At 59.4% G+C, this 26,099-nt stretch overlaps 1 protein-coding gene across 4 annotated transcripts in view; it reads left to right on the top strand.

Moving 5' to 3' along the window:
- The first annotated feature begins 6 nt into the window (after positions 1-6).
- KCNIP2 (potassium voltage-gated channel interacting protein 2) overlaps positions 7-26,099 on the top strand; it is a 43,712-nt gene continuing 17,619 nt past the window's right edge. For 2 of the 4 annotated variants that reach the window (XM_039709201.1, XM_039709202.1), the window contains exon 1: positions 7-160. In XM_039709201.1, coding sequence (XP_039565135.1) covers positions 88-160 — 73 coding nt within the window. In that variant the 5' untranslated portion in view covers positions 7-87. Of the gene's footprint in view, positions 161-19,152; positions 20,007-26,099 lie in introns of those variants that run through there. The other 2 variants (XM_039709198.1, XM_039709200.1) reach the window with 1 other exon arrangement.

A 26,099-nucleotide genomic window follows, 5' to 3' on the forward strand; every position in this document is an offset into this window, starting at 1 on the left:
GAGGCGGCGGCCGCGGGCAGCCCGTGCCCGCCGGCGCAGCCCGGGCGCCCCGTCGCCGTTCCCCCCGCCGCTCGGCGGGGCGGGAAGATGCGGAGCAAGGGCAGGAAGGAGAGCCTGTCCGACTCCCGCGACCTGGACGGCTCCTACGACCAGCTGACGGGTGAGTGCCGCCGCCGGGGAAGGTGCAGCAGCCGCTCGGAGCACGGCGCGGGGCGGTCCCGGGCACCCCGCTCCCAGCCCCGCTGAGCCCCGCTCCCTGCCCGCACCCCGCTCCCAGCCCCGCTCCCTGCCCGCACCCCGCTCCCTGCCTGCTCCCTGCCCGCACCCCGCTCCCTGCCTGCTCCCTGCCCGCACGCCTTGCTCGGGGAGAGGGGGAATGGCCGCGACCCCCGCGCTGGAGCAGGGGAACAGTCCCGACCCCCGGGGAGGGTGCTCCGGGGGCGATAGGGCTGGTCCCGGCGTGCAGGGGCTGTCCCGAAGCAAGGAAAGGGCCCCGGGCGGGGGTGGAACGCTTGGATCGCTTTTGGCCGCCCCCCGGTTCACGCTCCCTCGCTGTTGTGTCCGAGCCCCATGGGACACCAGGGTCAGGCGCTGGGCTCTCTCTGCCGTGCCTTGGGTCCCGCTGCACCCTGGGGTGGCACAGCAGCATCCCGGCAGCAGGTTCCCCAGGGAGGAAAGGCTCACTCCACGCAGAACACCCAGCAGCACCACGGTGCCTGGTGTCCTCACCCGGTGTCCCCTAGAGCACCCCTTGAGATGTCCTGCCCCTGGATGGGATAGCTGTGGGACAGAGAGGATTAAGACAGCCCATTTGTGACCCTATTGTATCCCCCTTCATCCTCTGCCCGATGAGGGAATTGCCGAGCATCCCGCATCCCACAGCATCTGTCCATCCTCATCTTCCACTGTCCGATAGGGAAGCAGCTGGGCTGGAGCAGGCAACACCCCTCCTTCCCCACGTGCACTCCACAGATCAGGCCAAATCCTGTCCCCTTTCAGGACAGGATTGCACCTGTGAAGGGGGCAGCAGTTCCCACCTGCCTCCTTGGACCCATGGTGGAGCTGAACCTTTCCTTGGCCAGGGGGTTCGGTGTCCTTGTGCCACAGGCACTGTTGTGTGGGCACAGGCAGCTTCCCCGAGTCCTGGTGATGCTTTTCCTGCCGAAGACTGGGGTGGATTTCAGGATTTGCTCTAGAATTTCAGATAGGTGGTGGCAGGGGAGCAGGACCTCTGCTCTTCTTTCCTGAACAGCCCCACACATGGGAAACGCTGAATAGGTGGTGGCAGCAAAGCAGGACCTCTGCTCTTCTTTCCTGAACAGCCCCACACATGGGAAACGCTGCTTACTATCTGCCCAAACGTGCTGCAGGGAAGATATTTTTGAGCTGTGTAGGAACTTGGAACCCACACACAACTTTTGGTTTCTCTGGTAACTTTAAAATGCCCATATGGATTTAAATCAAATCAAAGTTAAAAATAAATTCCAGTCTCTCCAAGACTGAGACCTTTTATGCCTGGGCTTACCTCTGAGCCAGCTGTGTGGCAGGAACATGGGTGGAGTGGAGCTGCACCACCATGCACGTCCCTGCCCACAGGGAGGGATCTTTGGGGAAGTCTTCGGGGAACAAGGGTGGAAATATCTGCCTCATTTCCCAGAGTGGGAAATAGGCCCTGTAGGGCACGTCACTCGTTTCCCATCTCTGTCAAGTCAGTGACCTGCCAGGGCAGAGCCTGCAGTAGCACCACAGAGGAGAGGGAGCTGGCCCCAGTGGCACTGATTTCCCCTGTGCTGGCTGAATGCACTGAAGCTGACTCCATGGAGGGAAAGCTGGTTTTCTCCCAGAAAATGTGGAGGAGATGCAGGCAGGAGAGGGGATGCAACCTTAACTCTAGGGAGGGTTTACTAGCTTGACCCCACGCCTTCTAACCTGGCCTTGGCTCTCCTGATACCCTGGAGATGTGGTGAGGGGCCGGGAGCTCCACAGGGCTGTAGCAAATCCCTGGGGTGAAGCTGGCAGTGCCTGTGTGGGCTCTATTTGCAGACAGGAGGGTTGCCACTGGCACCTGCTGTTTGGTAGCTCAGCTCTGCTTGGGGTCAAGCATGAGCAGTTTGGGGTGTTCCTGCAGCTTGGGAGACCCCCATCCATGGGGATGTGTCAGAGCTTAGAGGACATCTGCCATGCAAGAGCTGTTAGCCAAGAGGTGATGTGGTGTGAGGTGAGGTGACAGCCCCACAGCAGCTCCAGCGATTGCTGGTGTGTACAGGGACAGCAGTCAGCCCTGCTGCCTCCCATCACTGCCTGAAATCATGGGTGGGAGCAATGCAGTTCCCACCTGTGCATGCCCAGAGAAGGGTTAGCAACCACTTCCAGAAAGAGAGGGGCTAAACAGGAAACAGGACCCCATCCATGCTCAGGGTAGATACACACCGTGGTGTCCACTCATTTTTAAATTTAAAAAGCTGTTGAAAATGAGGGTGCAGTGACAGTCCCCACTCCCTGCAGCGTCTCCAGAGATGCCCAGCTGCCCTGGCTGCGTGGGCACGTGGATGTGTGTGTGAGAGGCCTGAGTGAATGAGAACTGCCCGTGTGTAAGCAGTGGGGAGAGCAGCAGTGCTCCCTGTGCTGGGGAAACACAGACAGGCTGGGGAAACACAGGCTGGGGAAACACAGACAGGCCGGGGAAACACAGACAGGCTGTGCTGGGGTGAGCCGGGATGGACCTGCCTGTGCTGACCCTGGTGGGTGGCATGGGGCAAGGGCAGGAGGCAGCCATGCCTGCCTGGCTGCTGAGCCTGAGGCTGGGCACCCACCTGGGTGCTAAGGAGAGAAATGTTTAGGTTACACCACCAGGAAATGAAACTGGTCCATTTCTGGGATATTTAGATGACGCTAGCGAGAAATAAAAGCCATCTATAAATTACATTATTCCTCCTGCCTCTAATGGCATGAGCAATTAGTGTGCAAGCAGCGCCCAGAGCCAGTGTCTCAGGACTGCTCTGGCCATGGCTCTCCATGCAGAAGAAATGGGAATCCAGAGCCACTTTGTCCCGAGAAGGGCAGGTACCACATCCCTGACCCTGACTGCCGGCAGTGTGAGAGGTGAGTGAGCTTGGAGAAGGGTTTCCCTCCCACCTGAGGCTCCACAGGGATGTGTGGGCATCATGGGTCCAGGTCCAGATCTGGAGCCAGGGTGGGTGGCCTGGAACTTGTCTTACCCCGTTGGACAAACCCCTCCCAGCCACACTGTATCCCGTGAGCAGGACAGCATGTGCCAGCACAGGGTCAATATCCAGGCTGTCTGGGGTGGGGCAAAGCCCCTCACTGCCTTTTGGAAAAATGAGGGATTTATCCCCAGGGCTGTTGGGTCCCCAAAAAAGGATTAGGAGGTTCACTTTCCACCCTTGCTTTTTCACCCCTGCTTTTTTCCTCCAGTTGTCATGATCTGGGGACTCGAGCAGCCGCTTTGCTCCACCCCAAAAGCAGCCGCAGCATTTGCAGGGCTGAGCAATTGCTGTAGAGATCATCTGCAGAGCTTTGGGATCCTCCTGTCTCCAGAGGCACAGCTGATGGATGGGGACTCCCCAACTCCTAGCACTTCTAGCAGCCCACCCCGTGAGATGAAAGCCTTAGGCAGCAGTGTAGCAGCAGCACAGCATCTGGCTGAGCTCTCCTCCCTGCCCGAGGGAGGGTGTGTCAGAGGTATTTCCCCCATGGCAGTGAGGAAGGAGAGATGGGGCCAAGCTGTCCCCCACAGACACATCAGAGGGAGGACAGGCCAGCCGGGTCGGTGGGAGGACAGTGGGAACAGGATTCCAGTGCCTGCCACGGGATAAAGCTGGGGAGCTGTGTCCTGGCAGTGCTGCAGGAGGGTCCCAGGTGATGGGCACATCTAGGGCTGTGCCAGGGGCTTGTTCTGCTGCCAGCAAACCCGGCAGCTTCATCATGTCTGCTCACAGCCTGTGATCAGCCAGGTGGGGGGAACATGTCCACCAGCTTGCCATGGCGTAGGACTTCCATCTGCATGGGGGATAATTTATTTCCCAGAGTGTGGAGGAGGTGTCAGTGGTAGCCTGTCCCAAATAATAGTGTGTGTAGGGGGAAGGACTGCGATCTGCAGCTGGAAGATGGAGTGACAGGATCATTGGGTGGGAGCAAGGGCATGAGCAGGCAGGGGCTGGCCAGGAGCCCAGCTGCAAGTGTGCATGGCAGGTCGTGTGCTGTGCCTGTGTGCTGGATGGACTGGGGTGGAGACTGTGCCCAAACCCAGCTCACCCACGTCCAGAATAAAGGTCCTTCTCTTGCCCAGTTGCTTTCTCAAGAACAGCTCTGCACAGCCCTGTCCTCATGGGTCTGACAGGGCCAGCTGTCCCTGCATCCCTCTGGTCACTGTCAAGCATGGGTTGTTCCCTCCTCCTAACAGCAGCCCCCTGGAGGGGTGACACCCACCAGTGTCCTTCCCCATGGTGTCTGACCCATGGAAACTGTGCTGCCCATCCACCTGCTCCCCTGCTAACCTGCCTCCCCTCCTGCTGCTGCCCCACGCGACCTCCCTCTGCTTGCCACTTCTGCTCCTGCAGCCTGGCGGTGAGGCTGGGCTGGAAGCCACACTGGCCCTCGAGCCAGGTCCCCGAGCTCCCAGGAGGCCCTCTGTCAGGGTGGGGTGCTGTAGGGAAGGTCTCCCCCCGTGTGCCAGGGTTAGGGGCTCCCACGGGTCATCTCTGTGCCAAAGCGCCTTGCCTTCGGTGGCTGCTGCACCTTCCTGGGGTGATGGGACTGTTGCCTGACTCTGCCTCATCTGTCTGCTGTCTCCCTCCTTCTGGCATCTGTACCCTCTTCCTCTTCCCTCTTTGCTGTCCTGGCTTGTCTGCAGTCCTCTGATGCTGATGACTTCTCTCTCCCGGGGTGTGAGGCATTGCTGAGATCCTGAGGGTCCCTGGTGGAAGGGATGCTGCTCCCAGCCACACACAGGGCAAGGAGCACGTGAGTGATGCTCCTGGGTACCACTGCTCACGGGCAGCTTGGATTTCACAGGTGGAAAGGCTGCAGCTGAGGTTTTGGCAGCCGCTGCTGCATCCCTGCAAGCAGAGGCAGGTTGGAGTCCATGGGGAATTGGTGGCACAGGATTAATTGACAGGAAGTTCGTGGATTTGGTTGGGCTGGTTAAACAGCTGATCTCTACAGATGCTGATGCATAATTCATGGCTTGTCGAAACTTCGGCCAAGGGATACAGCTCCTGCTGCACAGGGCTGGCCATGCACAGGCTCTTTCACCAGGTCTGTGTCTGGCCATAGAGTTTTTCCTCACTGTTGGCCCTGTTATAACTGGAAAATGTGTCTCGACTCAGCGGTGCTGTTCTCATACTGTGTGTTGTGCTGGAACCAGTAGCCCTCAGAGCTCTGGGAGCCAGGACATGAGGAGGTTTGGTCCCTGGAGCAAACTCTGGTTTCTCCCAGCTGTGTTGGGTCCATGTGTCCCAGCTGGACCTGGGCTTCATGCATTAACAGCCTGGGTCGCCCCAGCCCTGAAGCCAGCAGAGACCCCATTGATGGAGCTGCCTCTGCCTCACTCCTCGTTAGTGATGTTTTCATTAGGGGAAGTGGTTTGGTTTTGTTTAAGCCAAATTGCTGTGCTTGGGAGATGATAAATCCATCTGCTGGCAAATCGCTCTCCTGCCGCCGGATCCCAGCCCTGCTCTCTAATCACGCCGCAATTAAATGAGCCTTTAGTGAAACCAATCTCCCTGTCGTGCCTCCCGGGGGCTGAGCTGGGTGGTCTGATGCCTTGGAGAGGGACTCTGGCTTGAGGTGGGGAGTCACAGCCCTTCCCTACACTGCAGAACCCTGAGGGTGGTTATTGCTGAGCCAGTGAACTGCTGGGGTTGCTGCAAGCAGCTTCTGTGGGAGCAGAGGGGCAGAGGAGCCCCTTTCCACGGGGCAGGGTCTGCACATGGGTGCAGGGGTCATCTTCAACCCACTGTCCATGCCAGAGAGCTCTGCTGGCAGCTGGGGCTGGGTGCATGCCTGCCATGGGGTGAGTGGCAGCATAGGGGGACGAGTGACCCCGCTCCCAGTGACACTTCCCCTTGAGGGCTTTGCAAATGTTCCGTGGCAGCCGGGCTCTGCTGGGTGGGAGGCTCTTACTGGGTCCTGTGGCTCCGGCTGCTTCTGGCTTTTAAGGAAACTTGTCATCGTATTCAAATGAAAGGGGTGGTGCAGCCCCTGGGGAGCAGTGAGAGTGATTAGCTTGTTTGGAGACAGAGCCCTGCAGGAGGGAGCTGGGGACAGGATACTGCTGCCTTCCACAGGAGATGGCAGAGATGGGGGATGTGGAGAGCTGCCTCCTTCGCTGCCTCTGAACCTTGAATGTTTCCTCTGTGGTCCAGGCAGGGCCAGTCACCTACGGACACAGCTGGGCAGGGAAGGCACTCACTGCCGTTGACAGGCCCTTCTGTGTCCATGCCTTGCACGCCTCTCCAGCCCCAAAGGCTCGGCTCCATCAGGTTCCAGGTGACTCCAGCCCCATTTTGGCAGGAAGCACTCTGCTTTTGAACCTCTTGGGATGGAAATCCCTTCTGTTTAGGGAGCTGGCATGTCTCCCAGCCCCAGGCTGGTGTTGGCATTGCTGCTGGGGACTCTGGGCAAGAAGGTCAATGTCCCATCCATGCTGCTCCTGCTCACTGCACCTGGGGACATGGGGGCCTTGAGAGGTCTGCAGGACACACAGGCAGGAGCCCCACTCTGAGCGTGTGTGATCACCCAGTTCCTGTGCCAGCTTCATCCACAGTGAGTGTTTGAGGGACTGTGCCCTGTGCCAGCGGGGGCACTGCACACCCCTGCTTGAGACAAACGTGCTCTGCTTAGAGAGCCCTGGGCTGTGCCTGGAACGGGCAGATGGCTTTGTCCTGATGGGAGGGAGCTGTGGGGTCTGGCTGCTCCCAGAGGGGTCTGTCAGGGACTGTGCTGCAGCAGCAGCAGTGCCTGTAGTAGGCAGGGAACACTCAGAGCCCCAAGGGGCTGGCAGTGGAGATGGACAGCTTCACCTGTGGTCCCTCCCTAGGGAGCGGGTCAGGGACAGTGATGGAGTGGCTAACTCAGCAGGCGGGGTGGTGGCACAGGTCTGCTGCCTCAGCTCTGCCCTGCAGAGACTTGAGAACTGGATGGGGTTGGACACCCTGCTCTGTCCTGTTGTCCCCGTGAGACACATCCCACAGCAGTGACATTCCTGCTGGGAAGGGGCTCGACAGTCTGAAGCAGAGGTGGCTTCTTGGCAAGATGCTAGCATGAGAGACTGGCACGACCTGTCGCTGAGCCTGTGGGGCAGAAAGTGGGACCCTGCTCCTGGCTTCAGGCACTGACCCCAGCAGCAGAGCAGAGATGCACCAAATCCCTTCCCTGTCCTTGTCCTGTTACCAGCCACACGTCTGGACACCAAAAAGTGCTTTTTAGGGATGGAGTATCATTGGTGATGGTTGGCCAGGATGAGAGGCACAGGGAAGAGGGGTTTCCTTCACCCAGATGGGGAAGGTGTAGCCCTGTGGGATGCAGGGAGGAACCAGAAAACACACTCCCATCAGAAGCCTGGTCAGGAGCCAGGGAAGAGCCATCCGTGTGCTTTCACCAGTTACTGCAGCCCATGCACTGGTGGGGTGAGATGGGAACTGGCCTGCTCACTAACGAGATTAGACAGGCAAGCCATTGCTCCTGGCCCCTTTGGTTAATTGCTTCTTCCTAGATTGAATTTTTAAAAATTGCATTGCTTACAGAAAGCCCCTGAATGGGTTTAAAGGCAATAATCCACCCAGCCCTCTGTTGCTGCCAGGGCCTCCCTGGGGCTACTGGGCAGTGGGTTGTTGAAGTCCCTGGTGTGTCTCCATGTGTCTCTGGTGTCCCCAGGAGGTGGCTGGCAGCACTGGCCCTTGACAGGTTCTGATTTATTCCAGAAGGGAATATGCATTAATTGTTAATGGTGTGATTATTGAAGTCTTTAGAGGTGAGGGAGAAGGGACGGGGTCAGATGCCAGGCTCTGTGCTGCAGCCCGTGTGACGTGTCCCTTTTGCTGTCCCCCCACCCCCTGCTGCCCCAAGCACCATGGTAGGCAGCTGCCCATCCTGCTAGACTCCTAGGGGCACGCTGGATTTGGTGGTTCAGTGACGGGGTACAGCACCCCCAGCCCTTGGCTGAGGTCTCCTCTGACCCTGGGCAAGGAGGGGCAGCTGCTGGAGCCAGGTTCTGGGGTCACAGCACAGGTGGAAAAGGGCTGTGGGGCTTGGGCAGCACAGTAACAGATATTGTAACATGCTGTGGTTATGGCTGATGCCAGCATCTCTTGGAGACATCTCAGCCCTCTCCTGCGTGGTGGGATCTGCCCCATAGTACCCCCTTCTTTCCCCTTCACTCTGCTGCTAGCAGTTGATCTTCTGAGCCCATCCCCAGCCCTCTGCTGATCATGCTGACCCAAACAAATTCCCCCTGGAGCCCGCCCTCCCTGCTGGCTTCCCCTCCATCGTGCAAAGTGAGTCACTCCCAGGCACCAGGAATCATTCATGTCATTTCCCCCTTTGCCGCAAAGTCATTAATGCGAGTGGAATAATTTGTTGCATAACGGAGAGGATCAGCGGGAGCGCTGCTCTGGCAAGCAATTCCTGGCCCTGGCCACCACTGCCCTGGGGGAGGCAGCTTGGTGGGATCCTGCTGCCCCCACAGCTGCACCATGCTGGCAGCACTGGGGTCGGATCCCTGAGGCATTTCTCCAAAAGCCTCAAGTCTTGCCTGAATCCCAGCCTGGGGGGATGGACCTGTTTGTCATGGCCTTGGTGTCTGCTCACCCTCACACAGATCCTCCGAAAGGGACGTGTCCCAACTCCCCCACAGTGGCACAGGCAAGAAGTGTCCCCCGCATTGATCAGGGTGTGTATTGTGCCACTCTGTTCCGGCCACTTCCCTGCCTCCTTCCCACTCCGGCTCCTCTGAGCTCCCCACGCTGTGGGTGCCACAAGTGCTTCCCACCCGCATCCCAATCCCTCCTGACTCCTTGCTCCAGAGCTGGGGACCCCAAAGTGTCCCAGCAAGGGTGCAGGCAGCTCTGGAACTGCTCCCAGTGAGTTCCCAGCTGGCTGGTTTTGGTGTGAACCCAAGCACAGCTGGCGCTCTCTCCTGGGCACCTTGCAGCCTCCCAAGCTGCCCAGAGGGGACCCTTGGCACCCCAGCAAAGGGGTGTGGGGGCTGAGAGCTGTGCTCGAGTGGTGCTCGCTGTGATTGTGGTAGATCCAGTGTCCCCCCTGCATTTCGAGTGGGAGAAGGGAAGGAACAGTGCTTTAGGTGACGAGGCATTGTGGAGACTGCTCCCCCTCTCCAGGGTTAATTTCCTTCTATCCCACGCTTGGCCAGGCATTAATTTAAAGATGCTGTAATGGGAGAGGGAGAGAGTAAGAGGATTGGGCTGAGGGCAGGAGGATTTAACAAAGGGAAGGGATGTGGCTGGGCTGGGGGCTGCACAGGGTCTGATGGTGCAGCATGGGCAGGAAATGCTGTGCACTCCTCAAGACTGAGCCACCCTATGTGTGCAGAGCCCCTTTGGGCTGCCATGTCCCAGCTGGGACATAGTGCCCTTGGCTCAGCTGGGCAGCAAGCCCCTCAGTGCAGGGCGCTGCCCTGAGGCAGGGAGGGGAAGAAGGAGATGGTATTTAATACTTCCAAGTGACTCACTGAAAACCTGCTGTTCCCTGGGACTGGTCAATCCCAACATCCCCCAGGAGGGGCTGGCATCGGGGCCACCCCACTGCAGGGTAAGCTGGAGGGAGAGGCTCTTTTGGGACCACACATGTGGAGGCAAAAGAGCCTTTACCCTCCTCCGTCCCTCACAGACTCCAGAGTCCCACCTCTGCCCTGGACCACAGTGCTGGGACAGGGATGTGTGTCCCAAGGGATTGTGGTGTCTCCCCAGCCCCACACCATCCTGTGCTTCCCTCAGCACTGTTTGTTTCCTCAGCCTGCCCTGCTGTAATTACAACCTGCTGTCACTCTCTGGATAATACTACTTCTCTTCTATCATTCTTAATTACATAGCTGTGGGGAAGTGAGGGGCTGGCAACCCCTTGTTTGCTGGGATGAGCAGCCCAGTGGCACTGAGGAGGTCACCTGGGGCTGGCAGAGGAGCTGGATGGGGCTGGCTGTGCCCTGGCCTGGGCAACACAGCTGAACATGGGGTACCTGCATGCCCTTGGGAGGGATGAGATGCTGACTTTGTTCTTCAGGGGCACAGGGTCCCTGGCACAGATGTTTCCAGGCCAGCCCTGGATGTGACCACTGACACCCTGTCTATAACTCTCCCCTCAGTTTGGAGCCTTGCCCATTACCAGGCTGGGAAAAGTGTGTGGGCAGGGTGCCTGCTGCCCGGCCAGCCACCTCTGCCTGCAATTAGTTGGTGCTAATGAGTGTCCCTGGCAGCTGCTGCCAGGTCAGTGACCTCTGGCAGAGTATCTGCCAGGCTATTCCCCCGTGAGACCAGACACATGGGTCCCACGCCCTGCTCAGCAGAGCATCCTGGGTTGTGGTGTCCTCAGTGCAGATGTGGCTCCCTCTGCTCACTCTCCATCCCTTCCTCATCCCTCTGCTGTCTCTCTGCCTTTGCACCTTCCCCTGGAGGCTGGTCCCAGTTTGGGCACTGTCAGTAGTGCTCCTCCAGGTACTGCCCCTGTGCCTTTCTGCTCTGGTGCTCCTTTCTCCCCATCACAGCCACCCCACAAGCTGTTGCAGCAGTAGGAATGGAGTCTGTTAGGACATCCTCAGGAGCAGGATATGGCCCTGTTTAAACACACGTGGGCTGGGGTGGTAGCAGTGCTCCCCTGGCACTGCTCATTCTGCTGTGGTGGATCAGGGAGGAGATGTACACCGTGTCTGACTGGGGTAGATTGTGAAATGCCCCCCTCTTGAACAGCCCTGGCTCTTGGGGTCCTGGCTGGGAAATGATCGGTCTGGAGGTGGAGCAGTTTTAGAGGCACTCTAGGTCTTCGTGGCAGGATGCTGTGGGGAGATGAGTTCCATGATGATGCAGGGGTCGTGTACAGATGTGGAAGCATGGCATGACCTGCAGGCTCAGGGTAGCTCTCCTCCTGGTGTGCTGCCCATCCTCACAGCCTGTCCGCCTGCCTGCCCTGGATTTGCAGCTCCAAACTCGATTTGCACAGATCAAAGCCTGGGGCCATCTCTCATCTTGGCTTACCTGGGTGCCGCCTGCCCCAGCCCGGCATGCGGGGGAGGTTTGGAGGTAATCCTTGCAGACTGCCTAATTATAGCAGAACCTCTCACTTCGGGGGAACCACGGCAAATTGTCCCTCGAGCCCTGGCAGCAATGGTACAAATCTTCCACTAATTAGACTTGAAAGTCCTCCCGTGAGCTCAGACACAGGATGGATATTTGATTATTAACATATTTATTTCTGAATCTCTCAGCAGGTCTTGCACTGGAAGGTTTTACTCCCCTCCATAATTGCCAGGCACATTTATTCCTATCAAGAGTGCCTGGGGGCTCCAGGGAGGGGGGCTGTTCATGTCTATGTGCTAATTTTTGGGATTGTCTCATTAAGGTGTGTAGCAGAAAACCTGCTGATGCTGAGAAGGTCTTAGGAGCAAGGCCCCCGGGCTCTGCCCCGTGCCTCCCACCAGCCCCTCTCCCACATGGGATGCTCCTGACCCTCCTGCCCAAGTGGGCACCCAGGGATATCCTCCCGTGTGCTCCCCAGCACAGTGGGTGCAGGCACTGGGCAGGCAGAGGAGGGGTGAGGATGACCCAGTGGTGCAGAGCTGGTGCTGGGCACCACAGCCCAACACAAAGCTGCCAGCCATGGCACCTCCAGGGAGAGCATCCCTCCCTCCAGTGGAGGCAGACAAACTGCAATGGAAACACTGTCTCTGAAACAACTGAAAATAGCTTTCCTGTCCCCAAAATGTCACGTTAAAAAGGCAGTCTTTAGGGCCCCCCCTGGCTGGCAGTCAGCTGAGAGGGTGCCCTGGAGAAGCTGAGTGGGTGGCCCTGCTGCCCCATGGGGCACAGAGAGCACGGTGGGGGGCTGAGCCATCACTCAGGGTACAATGGAGAGAGGGTCAGTGCTGGCATGGGGGGCCACTAGCCCAGCCATGGGGATGGGCTGTGCCCTGCCCTGAGGCTGCAGAAGGGCACAGGTGGGCTCTGGGCTGTTGGAAGGGCAGCACTGATCTTGTGTGTCTGCCTTGCCCTGACCCCCCAGGTCCATGGGTCAGGACCTCAGCCCCAGCCCCACTTTGCTCTCCTTCCTTGCCTCGTTGCTGTGTCTCCCTGAGCCGAGGGCACCTCGTTACAGCTCTGGAGTTATTAATAGCAGCAAACGCTCTCGGTGCCTTCAAGCCAAGTCTGTTTTGGGGGAGATTCCTGCCATTTGAAGCATGTTTCCCCTCTGGGCGTCTTATCTCCCTCTGCCAGCCGTGCAGGCAGCGTGTGCAGGGCCCTGGCTAAGCGGGGCTGCTAACAGCCCCTGTCACTCCGAGTGGCAGCAGCCGCCTGGGTGGCAGAGGGTGTCCCGCTCCCCCCGCAGCCCTGAGCTGCCTCAACACGTGGGAGCCGAGGTCGTGTCCCAGCCTCTTCCCACTGTGCTTCCTCCTGTCACCCTGCCGAGACACATCTGTTGGTGGCCAAGTGAGCACTGATTGCGAGGAAATGAGCCCAGTGCCACCTCCAGTTTGCTGGAGCCCAACCTGTGTGTGATTGCACAGAGCTCATTAATTTGCCACCATCACTGTGGCTTGGTGTGGGGTGGTGAGGATGGCGAGGCTGGAGAGACGCTGAGGACCATGTCCTCTCCTGGAGCAGACTGGGAGCAGGGCTGGCATCACTTGTGACCAGGCTGAGATTTTTCTCAGCTTCTCAGTTCAGGAGACCCTGGTGATCATTGGAATGGGTGCTGGAACTGGACTGGAGCTAGAAATCCCTGCTGATTTTCATGGGGTGCCATGGGCATGGAGCAAGGTGGGCATCTGAGGGGCAGAAAGATGCTGGTTTGTGATAAGGAGATGCTGTGTCTGTGCCCCAGTGTGAGCTGTGCACCCTACAGCAAAGAGCACACTTGTGAAGGCCACGCTCTTGGAGCTCCTGGATGCAGGGCTGCCTCACTGCCTGATGCACCCTGGGTGCCCCCAACACTGCTTTTCGGACACAAAGAGCTCTGAAATGCCCCAGATGGTCCAGGCAGGCTATGATTCTACTTGCTTACAGCTGCTGTCATATGTGTCAGCCCTGTAACCAGGGCTGGGCTCAGCTCCTGGCACTTCTCCCTTCCCTGCGCTTCTGTTTCCCTGCAGCTCTGGTGCAGTTCTCTGCCCTCCTGTTGCAGGACATGGAGATGCTCGGGGTGCCCCCCAGGAGCTGGGGCAGGGATTGACGAAGCCATTCCCCCAACTTTGTCCTCTCCTGCCCCGCTCCTCTCCTGTTCCTGGGGTCACTGAATTATTCATACCCTGGCAGGCGGGGGCGTGTCTGTGGCTGCCTGTGTGATGCCAAGGGGGCCGACATGCCGCCGAGCACAGAGAGCTTTTCTGTGTAAATACCTAAAATATTTAGCAGAACTGACGAAAAAAGATTCAGCTTGGGAGCATTCAGTGTCTCGGTGTAATCTGGATGTCTGAGGGCCACCACGAGGGTTCTGGGGGTGATGGACACACCAGGGTGGACTTCGTGGGGCCCTGACTTTCATCTTGGCCTGGCACACACCACTCAAGCTGGTGGTGGAGTTTGTGTCTGTTTGTCTGTCCAACCACCCATCCATTGGGTGTCTCTTTTTGCCTCTGCCATCGGAGAGTGTGGGTGCATTGCAGGGATGCTTTGGCATGTGCTGCTCCCTAGCGTGGTGCCTCAGAGCCAGGCTGCTGCCCCGTCACCTGCTGCCTGCCAGCTGCAGGCAGGTGGGTGCTGCAGGACCAGCACACAGCACCGGGCTGGGTTCTTTCCCTGGCAGCGCCTTCCCGAGCAGACAGATCACGTCACATGCATTTTTTAGCAAGATCCACCAGCTGAGAATGAGCTGAGCTGTCACTGCACGTTTGTGATCAAAGCCAGACGTGCCCTGGCAGCCCTGGGGAGAGTGGCCCTGCGTGCCATTCCTCTCTATCACAATTCACTGGGCACAGCGGGTTGGGGATCCAGCTGTGTCACAGGTTTTAGGTATGTGTCCCTGCATTCCTGGATGTGCCAGGATGGCCACTGCCCTCCTGCCTGCTGTGGTTCAATGATGCCTGACCCAAACAGCTTGGGATGGGTGCAGTTATGATGCAGAGCTATTGATGGAGTTATACTTCATGCACACTCCTGCATCCCAAAAATTGCACCTTCTGCTGGCAGTCAGAATGAGGTGGGTTTGCTGGCAGCAGAGATTGGGGTGGAAAAGGGTTTGTGCTTGTCCTGGGATGTGTTTTAGGCCGGGTTCACAAGGGAGCAAGCAGATGTAAGCGGTGCAGGGAGCTGTGGCCAGCTCTGGATGGGAAAGCACATGGAGCCAGCTGGCTGTGACAATGTAAGGCTGCCCTGCGAGGAAGCCTGGGCTGCTGGCAGCTTTTCCGTGGCCTTTACAAGCTCGTCCTTTCATGGATGCTCTCTGAGCCTTGGCAAAGTAGGAGCTGTGTGCTGGCCCACGATCTGTACATGGCAGGACCAAGACGGGGGCTGTGCGGCCAAAGGCAGGAGGGGCTCACAGTTGGAGCACTCAGCTCCTCCCAGGCCGTGTGCCCTGCTCCGAGCCTTCCTTCGCCTCCCTGCTGGCTCCCATGGCCAAGCCGCGGCCGAAGGCAGGAGGGGCTCACGGTTGGAGCACACAGCTCCTCCCAGGCCGTGTGCCCTGCTCCGAGCCTTCCTTCGCCTCCCTGCTGGATTTGCGGCTGCCCCCTCGCCTCCCCGGTGGTGGGTGGCCCTGCCTGCGGTGGGTGCGTTTTGTGTTTCCCTCTGCGAGCGCAGCAGAGCCCTCGGGCTGCGCTTCGCTGTGACAGCACATCCCATGTCAGACCCGCTGCAAATCCTGACTGCTAATAGCTATGCAAATTACCTCATTAGCCGCTTTATTTATTTTCTCTGGCATCACGTTTTCAGCACTTCCCCCAGAGCCGGAGGCTGCGGTTTCCCCGGGCTGGGAGGAGGCAGGAGCGGAGCAGCAGCACGCAGGCCTGGCTGGGCTGAGCCTTCCTCTGCTGGTGGCAGAGGTGTTGGGATCCCACGGAGCCACCCACCCCGATGTGGGGTATCTGGAACCAGAATCTCATGGCTCCTGAAGTAATCCCTGCTGCTGGGATCGCCACCTCCTTCTCCCCCATCGTGTCCTGGCTCTGGGGGGAGTCTTGCTGAGCTCTCCCTCCAGTCAGGACCTGCTCTCCCTGCCAAGGAACTGTGGGTCTGGCATTGTTGGAATGTGTATGCCCTCCAGCCAAAAAGAAAAAGGTGAGTTTGAATTATTTAAAAACAGAACAGAGCATTTGCTCCGCTGCTGTGGACCTGAGAGGTGGACTGAGGCTTGGCACAGGGTCGAAGGATGTCCTGCATCCTTCCAACCCTGATTATCCTTCCTTGGTAATGGAAATTTTCCTCCTTCCCGCCCTGATTGCCCTTCTTCATTACTGGAAATGTGCCTCCCATCCTGACAGCTCTTCCTCCCTGAGAGAAATATTGGCATCTGCTTTCTGCCAGCCACAGGATGACTCCAGAGAGCTCACAGATGCCCTGGCCAAGGTGGCCCTGGGCTGGGGCCCTTCTCTGGTGTTATCCCTGAGGGGCTGTAGCCCAAATTGAAATCCTTTGAAGCCCAGGCACCATCCAGGGCTGGCACAGGCACAGTCTCTGACCACCAACCCATGATGGTGCCCCTTGGTGATGTGCCTGTCACAGGGCATTCTGCCCCATCCCTACCCATGCCAGATGTGCCTGCTAGCACTGCTCTTTCCTGGCTGCATTTTCTAAGAGTGTTTATGTGCCCACGACATCCATTACAGTGAATCAGGCTTTGCATGGACACCAGGGGACCCACATGCTGGTGTGATGGCTGCTATAAAGACCTTGATTCAGCCACTCCATGGGCTTGTCAGTGCCACGCTGAGCCGCCTGCAAGCATTATGTCTTCTCCCCCATCCCCTTCTGTTTATCTTTTATTTCCTCCCTTCTCTTGGCGGCTGTGCTAATGAATATTTCATGGCCAGGAACCAGCGTGAATTCCCCCGGCAGCTCCCTGCACTCCCTCGCCAGGTACCAGCCCAGCAGTCGGTGCCTTAGGAAGGATGCATCTGCCAGGAGGCCATCTCGGGAGGAGAGGGCCCGGCTAGGAGAGGAAGCGATGATGGCTCTGGTGTGGGCAGATGTGTCGTGTCCCCCTCCTCGGTGGTGTTGTCGCTGTCCCTTCAGCCTCGGGGCACTGCCAGCGGACCGCGGTGGCCGCGTGGCCTTTACGGCTCCCGTGCATCCTCTCACACGCGTGCAGGGCCACGCTCCGACACAACAACACGTGTCCGCTCCTGTCCCCCGTGTGCCATCAGCCGCCACAGCCGTCTGAGCGAGCCGTGTCCCCGGCTCACCTCCCGCCGCTCCGCTGCGCTGTGCCGGGGCTCCTCTCAGCGTCAGGCGGCGGCACCGCGGCCGCGCGGAGCGGGCACGGAGCGGGCACGGAGAGAGGGCACGGAGAGAGGGCCCGGAGAGAGGGCACGGAGAGAGGGCAGACCGTGTCACCACCCACGACATCACAGGTGTCATGGCATGGCCTGTACTGCCCATGCTGGCCCCGGTGCTTCCAAGCTGGAGGTGTCCCAGCACAGTCAGCAGGCACAGGACTGGGGCAGGGAAGTGCAGGACGGTGTTGGTCTTCATTCTCCCTGAATTTGCCCTTTATCCCCTAAGCCAGGCTGGTCCCCGGGGCAGGCTCGGCATTAGGAGGTGTGGGCAGTACCTCTGGCAGGGTCACAGCACATGGGGGGAGCGTGTGCTGGAGCTGGAGCCAGAGCCTGGAGCCACAGTCTTCCCCTTCCCATTGCTGCAGCTCCAGCAGCAGCACGTCCCCTTTGGGGGCCCAGCAGATGCTCTGGGGACACAGGCTGACTCTGTCTTTTTGGGATTTGATATCCTTTGCCCCACAGTGAGGCACTGTGGGGAATGGAGTTCACCTGGGGCTGCAGCTGGGGCAGGGGCGGGGGAACCACTGGCCTTCTTAAGCAGGGAGCAGGTGTGGGAGAGCCACAGGCTGGGTTGTGGGGCAGGAGGCTGGCAGGATGCACCCCGCAGTGGCACCCGTGGGTGGATGTGACCCGGCTGGGGTCTTTAGCAAGAAAAGTTGTGTAAGGGTGGGCTCAACAGCCCTGCCTTGTGGCTTTCCTTTGATTTGTGCTGAATTCCTACTTGGCTTTCCAGGGAGGAGCATGGTCAGTGACCAGGGTGGGCAACATCTGCTGATCTGGAAGGGACAGGAGACCAGGGTGACCAGGATGGCAGGGGCATGTGTCACCCACCCGGGCCATGCTGGGATGGAGCAACTTTCCCTGTCAGGTGGAAACTGGCTGCCGAGGAGCTAGAGCATGGTCAGTGACCAGGGTGGCCAACATCTGCTGATCTGGAAGAGGCAGGAGATCCCCTGTCCCGCGTGACCAGGGTGAACAGGATGGCAGGGGCATGTGTCACCCACCCGGGCCATGCTGGGATGGAGCAACTTTCCCTGTCAGGTGGAAACTGGCTGCCGAGGAGCTGGATGGTGGGGCTTGGGATGGATCTGCAAACTTTGTAAGCTGCCACGTACTGTGGGCTCTGGCACCCTCCTGTGGCTGTTCTGTCGCCTGTCCTGTATCCCGCGGGCCTCTGGGATGCTGCAGCTGCCTTGGTCTGGTTCGTGCTGGCTGGTCCCCGTAGCACTGGGGACACTGTGCATTTGCAGGATCTGGCCTTGTGTCACACAGCTCGTGGGACCTGATCGCTGCAAGGAACTGTCCCAATGGGTTTGTGTGGTGGGCTGAAGCCAGGAGCAGAGCTCCTGGGTGCTGCAGACCTGCATGAGGGTTCTAAACCCCACACCTGCTCCTGGAAGGTGTCAGGAGTGGACTGGGCACTGCTGGCTCCCCAGTCCCTGAACTTTCAGCTGGGGGCAAGTGGTCCACAGGGGTAGATTCTGTCAAGGTGCTGCATTCACAGATTCTCTACATCTGTGTCTCTGTGTGCTGAGCTGCCCAGTCTGCCTCAGCTGGCCTGGACTGGCCTCTTCCTCTTGTGAGGTTGATGTCCCTTGCAGCCCTTCCCTGGCCTGGGGCTTTGTGGGTGTATTATTAAAGGGTTGCACCTCCCTGCTGTGCCATGTGTTGTGCCTTGTTTAGGATCTCTCCAAACCTGGCTCAGCTATGCAGTGGCCAGTGCAGCATCCCCTCCCCCTGGACGCTGTCATGCTGTGCTGTGGGGACACTGTTGGGCAGCTGGCCCCCTTTTGCATGGCCATAGCCTGTGTAAGAGAGGGGGCACACAGAGGGGGCTTGGTTTGGGGGGGATGACCTTTCTTTTGGGGAGCAGGAGGTGAGGTTCCCCTATGCCAACCCCAGTACTGGGTTGGTAGGAAGTGGTGCTGCTCTTGCTCCTTCCCTTTGGACTCGTCTTGAGGTGTTGGTAGGGACTGGACAGTCTGGCTGTTCCTGGCTGTATCATGGCTCCACCCTCTTTTCCATCCCTGAGGGAACAGAAGCTGTAATTTCCATCAGGTCCCTTTTTGTTCGCTTCCTTCCCTATTAATAAGAGATGAAATTTATGAGATTATAGAGTCTGGGTGGATTCAGAACTGATAGAATCCTGCTGCTGTAGGGTGTGAATGCACTGTAGAGATGGAGTACAGCTGGGAAAATGGTCCTAGGGGAAAGGATGTTGTCTTGAGTCTGCACAGACCGTCTCAGGCTGGCTCTGGGAGCAAGGAAATTCCACTGCCACCACACTCCAGTCTGTCTTCTGGCTCTGACATACTGTGCAAGTTAGCAACTTGCTGCCAGGCTGAGCTTTGGAGTGAACAGCTCTTAGCCTGGGTGGTCTCAGAACCTGACTCCTCTTCCTCCTATCCTTGCATCCATCCTTGTCTCCTCCCCTGTGTGGAGCTAGCAGAAGTGGCTGCTTGGAGGTGCAGGACACTTGCAGTGATGAAGGACTGATGCCCAGGGATGCAGGATGCTCACAACACTCGATTGTGGGAGTGGATGGCTCCTGCTCAAGGCTGCAGGATGCTCTCGGTGCCGGCTTCCCTCCGGAAGGAGCATCCTCGCCTGCTCCTGGAGAGAGGCGGCCCTGGGATGCAGCGGTGCCTCATTGGTCAGCGGGACCTGTGGAGTCTGCGGGTTGCCATACCAACCTGCCTCTGGTTCCCGGCCAGCCGGGGCGTGAAGTGCCGGGTCGAGCCGGTGCCAAGGGGCGGATCAGGAGCCGGGGGCAGCCCGAGGCTCTGCCAGCCAGGGAGGCGTCCATCCGCCTCTGCCGGAGGGCTGCCTGGCCCCGCCGGGCTCCCCGGCACCCCGCATCGCCCTGACGCCGCTCCCCGCAACTTTGCGGCACGGAGGGACCGGCGGGAGGGCACGGCCCGCGGGGACCAACCCGGACATCCCGCTCAGCGGCCGGCCTTGGTGAGCCCGAGCCCCGGGAGGGCACCGCCGCCGAGCTCCGTGTCCCGCTGCCCCGCCGCACCGGAGCATCCCCGCGCAAAAGTTGCCGCTGCCGGGAGCGGGGCCGCGCTGCCGCTGCCCGCTCCGCCGGCCTGCGGCGGCCGCCGATGCCCGCAGGCTCGCCCCGGGCAGGAAGGCTCGGTCCTGCCCCGGGCATCGCCCGCGGCTCGCAGGAGCTGGGGGCTGCTCGGCGGCCGGGAGGGGGTGCGGCTGGGTCCCTCCCCAGCGCCGGGAGCTGGAGCCATGAGCCACTGCCAGCAGCGCTGCAAGCGGCAGCTGGGCCGGGTGATCCGCTTCTTCTACCAGTTTGTCACCGGGACTCTCTCCCAAGGTAAGCACCGTCCTGGGGGACACGGGGTCTCTGCTCTGTGACAGGGGGTGTCTGTCTGGTGGGCTCTGTGGGGTCGTTTGGGGAGGGGAGAAATGCTGGTGGAGGGGTTGCATTGAGCTCTGTGTGGAGCAAAGCTGAAGATGGTTCCAGGAGGCAGCAAAAACCCCTAAAGGCCCCTTGTGGGCCTGGGGTGAGGGAATGTTTTATCTGGGGAGGGGACTGATGAAAAGTGGAGCATGAAAGAACTGCTGTACAAATAAAGTGCAGCTGGTCTGATGCTTCCTGACATGTCAAGGAATCTGACTCCTCTGGGGCTGGAGCCATGCCCTCCATCTAGCTGGACAAAGAAGCCCTGGGTGTGCCCCATGAGCCAGGGCAGGGACACACCCTGGTGCCTGCATCTGCTGGTGCTTTTGTCCTGGGATGCTTGGTCCTGGGGACAGAGCCTGCCTGCTGTGTGCTCCTGGTTTGGTGTCACTGCCATGGCAGGACCCTCACCCCTGTGCCAGCCCCTGCACTGCCCTGCCAGCTGCCCAGAGCCTCATCTTCTGGGTGTGCACCCAGCACCACCTCCTGACCCCAGTGGGCATATCCTGGGGAGGTCATCATGGGCCTGTGTGTGCTGGGAATCTGGGTGCCCTACTCCCACCCCTGTCCCTGCGTCCCTGTGCAGGGACAAAGTTGGCATCCCCATGGCCTTACCCTGCTGAGAACCACCGGGCTGCCCCTCTGGGCCCCAGCAGTGCTGGGAAGGGCTGCACTGCACCGTGGGTGTGGGAAAGCCTTGTCAGGCCAATGTGGCAGCGTCACGCCTCAGAGCAGGGCTGGCACTTGCACTGCTTCTGCCAGGACTCAGCCTGCCTGGAAAACCCCTCCCAGGTTTTGTCCCCTCCTTGCCTGGGGAAACCCCTGGGTCTCCACAGCCTGTGCCTGTCCTTGGGGCCAGAGAAATGCAGGAATAGCATGGAGCGCTCGGCCCAGCCCGGGAGTCTGGGATGTGGGAGCAATATTTGACCTGTGAGCCGTGCCCAGCTGGCATGCTGCCCACAGGGACCCAAGCCCTGGCACGGAGGCTCCCGGTCAAAGCAGGGGACAGTCCCCCTGGCAAGGCCAGCAGCGTGCCAGGCTCTGGAGGCTGGGTGTGCCACACGCAGTGCCAGGGCCAGCCCCGCTAGCTGGCTCCACTGGGCACCAGCCAGCTTGCCTGGAGTGGAGGGGGCAGAGGATGAGTCAGCTGAGTCCAGCCCAGGCATGAGGGGCAGAGCTGCAGGTGATGGAGCAAAGAGGGAATGGGACCTCGGGATGCTCCCAAACCCTGCAGGTCCTTCTCCCAGTGTCCTGGGCTTTACAGCTGGGTGCTGTGGCATTGGGACGGTAGCAGGTGTCCCCTGGGACTGGGTTTCTGGAGTGACCATGTGTGGTGCTGTGCAGGACCAAGGGCTTTCCCTGCAGCCCTGCTGGGTGTGCATGGGATTGGGATGGCACAGAGGGCATGGCTGGGCGTGGGGCACTGACTGCCCTCACCATCTTCTTGGTGTCCTCCCAAGCTCTGAGACAAGCCAAAGTGGGGTGAACCCCAAAGCTGGACAGCTCTGAGTTGGGTGTGGGGATTGCAGAGTCTTCTCCCCTCTCAGCTCCCCTCCTCCCCAGCTGCTGCTCCTTGGGTCACCAAGATGCTGACCCCTCTCTGGCTGTTATCCTACCACATCATTCCCTTTCGGGGGGCAGTGGCCCCCTGTCCTTCCTGCCTAAGTGAGGGAGGTCTCCTGGAGCTCACTGCAGAAGGCACTGGGTGCTTGACCAGGTGGGCCTGGGGTGAGGGGCCCCCTGGCTGGGTGCCCTGGGGAGCTGGCCAAGGACGGGTTGCCAGAGAGGGCAAAGAGAAATGACTCAATCAATTAACCAGATTAAAACTGTGACTTCACCTCCCAAAAATAGCATTTCACCAATATTTTAATGTGCTTATTAATAATCTGCTCGCGCTCTGATTAGCAGCAAGGTAATAAGGGATCAGCTTTAACCTAAATTTAACTCTCCCTAATGGATGATGGCCCCGAGAACCAAAAAAAAAGGAGAAATTCCTATCCATCAGGCTGGCCCCCGGCAGGTCAGGAGCACCTGAGAGACCTGGGCAGCAGCTTCCAGCTGTGCCCAGGGACCATCACCTCATTGTGGCCCAGCAGGTCCTGTGGCACGTTCTGTGGAAGTAGTGAGCTAACACCCTGCTGCACCGAGGGAAGAGCACTTTAGGGGTAGCCACAGGGGTGGCTCTCAAGGAGGGCAGATCCTGGCCACAGTCAAGGTGCATGGTGCCCTCCTGAAGAGGCAGGTCCTTTGACAATGGATGGTTGCCCTACTCCGTCCCCATCTGCTCCATCCTGCAGTGGGGACAGTTCCCTGTTCCCAGCTGCTGCTGGTGCTGGGAGGATGGAGACAGGGCCCAGCCACCTGGCTACCTGATGGCTCTGGGTGTGCTTGTGGCATGCTGTGTGCATGGAGCTGCTTTTTGGGCAAGAAACCACACTCCAGGGGTTATTTATACACCACCCAGCAGGTGGCTGGCGGGGTGTTTAAATTTAGCAGCGTGGCAGGGCTGTGCTGCCAGCAACACTGGGGAGCCAGGGCAGGGCTGGCTGGGTGGGAGATGCGTTATGGCTGTCAGTGTCACTGCCCAAAGAGGGACAGGCAGCATGGGCTCGGTGCCAGCCTGGGCTGCCTGCTCCTGGGGCAGCGTTACAGGGCCTGCTGCTCTCCCCAGTGCTGAGCCATGGGCATGTGCCAGGGCCACTTTGCCATCCTGTCCTGTGTCACCTGTGGATCCTCAGAGCCGGTGATCTCAGGGGAGAGAGAAGGGAGGGATGGATCTGCATGCTTGCATTCTGCTCCCTGAAAGGGGCACAGCTGGGGCAATGCTGTACTCTCACACACTTGGGTGGCCACAGCCCCTGGCTGTGGCTGCAGGGTAGGGATGGGACATCTCGTGTGCAAAGAGGGATTGGGATGAAACACTCGGGTCCGGTGTCTTCCCCAGCCCTGTGTCCCATGGGACAGCAGGTGGGGCCAAGTGCTGTGCAGGGGCCAGAAGTGTCTCAGGCATGGGTGCAGCTAATCCAGTGTGGTTTGGGGTCTGTGAGTGAGTGTGCCCAAACACAGAGAGGCACTAAATGCACCTGGCATGACGGAGCGGGAGCCAGGCTGGTTGGCTCTGACTCCAGGTTGAGAGAACCAGATGCTGATCACAGACATCCCTGGGGAAGTGCTGTTGTGGGACACAGGGAACAGGATGCCAGACCCAACTCTCCAGGATGGCAGAACTGCAGAGACACTTTCCTTCAAGGCCTCGTGTCTGGAGCAAGGACGGACACAGGCATCAGCAGAGATCCTGGCAGCACTGTTCCCTAGGGAGCCTCTTTTCCAGGACTCCCAGCTTCACCTGTGGTATGGCAGCAAGGAGCTGAGCCCTGAGGATCCCAAGATCATCAGGGAACTCAGGGCAGCCCTTGGGCTGTGGTGGTGCCTTGCTGGCCCCATGGCACTGAGACACAGCCACATGTGTAATGAGCCCGGTCTGTTCTCTGCCCCCTGCCTCCTTCTCCTGGCTGATGGTGCCACTCTCCCCCCGGGCCAGGAGGGTTATTTTTAACTGTTTGCCATGTGCTGTCTGAGCACAATTAAGGTAATTGGTTTGGGAGCCTGGCTCTCACACAACGCTCCCAATTACCTGCCTGCCTGCCCGTGCGGCCCCCCGCCTCCCTGCCCGCGGTGGCCGCTCCTCTGGCAGGGGACTGCCGGGACAGGGCTGCCCCAGATAGCACAGCGGGGCTGCGTGTGGCACAGCGGGCACGGGGGATGGAGCCATGGACAGGACATCCCTGCACAACGACAGCCTGCTCTATGCCTCCCTGATTGCCATCCTCCTCCTCATCTCCTATTGGTTCACCACCCGCTGCTTCAAAATCATCAGCGGCATTGAAGGTACGGGGCTGGGGACAAGGGGGGACAGGGTGGCCCGGCCCGGCCGCTTCCACGAACCAGGCGGTGAGGCGAGCCAGATGCTTGCTGTGGGAGAGGTGCACTGGGGACTCCCTCTCTGGGAGACCTCCATCTCCTCAGTCACTTCATTAGCTCCTCCTGGCCGTGGTCCTGCTCCGCTGTGTGCGAGAGCAGCCGGTGGCAGCCTGGGGCTGAGCTGTGGCTCAGGGCTCTGTCCAGTGCTGCTCCAGGGTCCACCATGCTGCCAGTGTCCAGGTGCTGCTGTCCCTCGCTGTGAGATGGGGATGTAGATGGGCTCTCTGCAGCCTCCCACTCTTGTAGGGTGCCCAGAGCTCATGCTCGGGCCTCAGTCTGTGTTTTGGGGCTCTGGGTCCCTTTGGGCATGACCCACACCTTTGGTGCTCAGCTGGTGTGCTGGGGAGCTCTGGGATGTGGTGGGGGTCCCTCTTTCCCCAGTGAAGGGTCTCTTCAAGCCCCGCTGCAGTGGGATGTGAGTGCCAGGGGTTTGCAGGGTGAGACCCCAAGGCAAGGAGCAGGGCAGGAGGGGTGAAAGTGGCATCATGTGTCTGGAGACGTGCAGAGCCTCTCCTGCCCGGGGTGTGCATCACTCCATCCGTCTGTGAGACCTCTCTCTGCACAGCTCAGCCAGAGCCTTGAGGCACTTCCCACAGCATGGCCAAATGCTGACTGGCTGCAGGGAGCAGCCCTGGGAGTGATGTCCCTCAGTGGGATGGGGGACAAAGCCCTGTCCCACACTTCTGGTGGGGTACGCGTGCTCTTGAGCATCCCTTGCAGGCAGCTGTGGGTCTGGCTCCATTGATGACATCCCACATGTGGTCCCACATGTCTCCTGCCTCCTGGGGTCAGCTCCAGATGAAGTAACATCCCTGGGGACCTTGGTGAGGTGAAGGGGTGGTCCTCTGTCACACCTAGCCCCTCTGGAGCTGCCCTCAGTTGGAGGGAATATGCAAGAAACCCTGGGCAGTCTGGGCAGTGCTCAGTGCTGGATGCCTGAGCTGGTCCTGGTAGGATTCTCTGTCATGCTGGCAGCAAACAATGGAGTGTTTTTTTAATGGCTCCAGCATGGAAATGTGTAATCCTGACATGGCAGGCAGTGGGACAATTATCACTGCTCTGCTGGGGAGGATGGCTGGCACAGGGGAGGCACAAAGGCAGGTGGGGAAGCTGTCACTTGGTGACTGACTTGCCACTGTGCCCTTCAGCCCCAGCATCGAGGGGCTGATGACAGTCCATTCACACGGGTTCAGCAGGTTCCCTTTGCAGAGAAGCTGCTCTAAACCCTCTGGATCACGCTGGAAGGGCTCCTCTCCCTCTAGGTCTGGCCAAAACTAGATTGCAAAAATAAATTCATGGCCTGTAGGACAGGCACTGGTGCTGGGAGCAGCTGGAGGCTTGAGGAGAGGTATGGTTGTGACTGGGGCTCAGCAAGAAAAGTGGCTTTGAAAACAGAATTGACATCAGTGGGAGACTTCCTGCAAGGTGCAACAGGTCTGTGCCACCCCAGCCTGGAGGGATTGACTGAGGGCAAAACTGGGAGGCAGACACATGAAATCCAGGCTCAGTGCCTGGAAACTCGGCTCTTTCCAAGAAAAGGAAATGCGAGGTCTGAAAACTTCCAGCCTGGGGAATGTTTCCCCGGGGAAGGCTTTCAGCTCTTTCCCCAAGACTCCTCTGATGCATCTCTGGCATCTCCTGGTGGTGTTAAAACAACCTTGGGAGCGTGCCCCAGGTGGGCAGGAGATGCCAAGCCCAGTGGCATGGAGCCACTAGACAGCCAGGCTGTGCCATGACCTGGACTGGGACACCAGCCCTCCCCATCCCCTGCCAGGGGACAAACCTGCAGCCAGCTGGGCTGGAGAGGGGGCTCCTCGGAGGTTGGTGTGAGGCAGCCCTGAGGGAGCTCTTGCGCTCCTCGGAGGTTGGTGTGAGGCAGCCCTGAGGGAGCTCTTGCCGAGGGTCTGCTCTATAGCCTGGGTATGGTGACCCCACCTGTGGCAGCTGGCCTTGCTCCTGGGGTGAACTGGGAGCACTGGGAGGCAGCAGTGGCACGGGGGCAGCCCTGCTCCCTGCTTACCACAC

The sequence above is a fragment of the Passer montanus genome, unplaced genomic scaffold, assembly GCF_014805655.1.
Source record: "Passer montanus isolate IOZ18808 unplaced genomic scaffold, ASM1480565v1 scaffold21, whole genome shotgun sequence".
Classification (NCBI taxonomy): domain Eukaryota; kingdom Metazoa; phylum Chordata; class Aves; order Passeriformes; family Passeridae; genus Passer; species Passer montanus.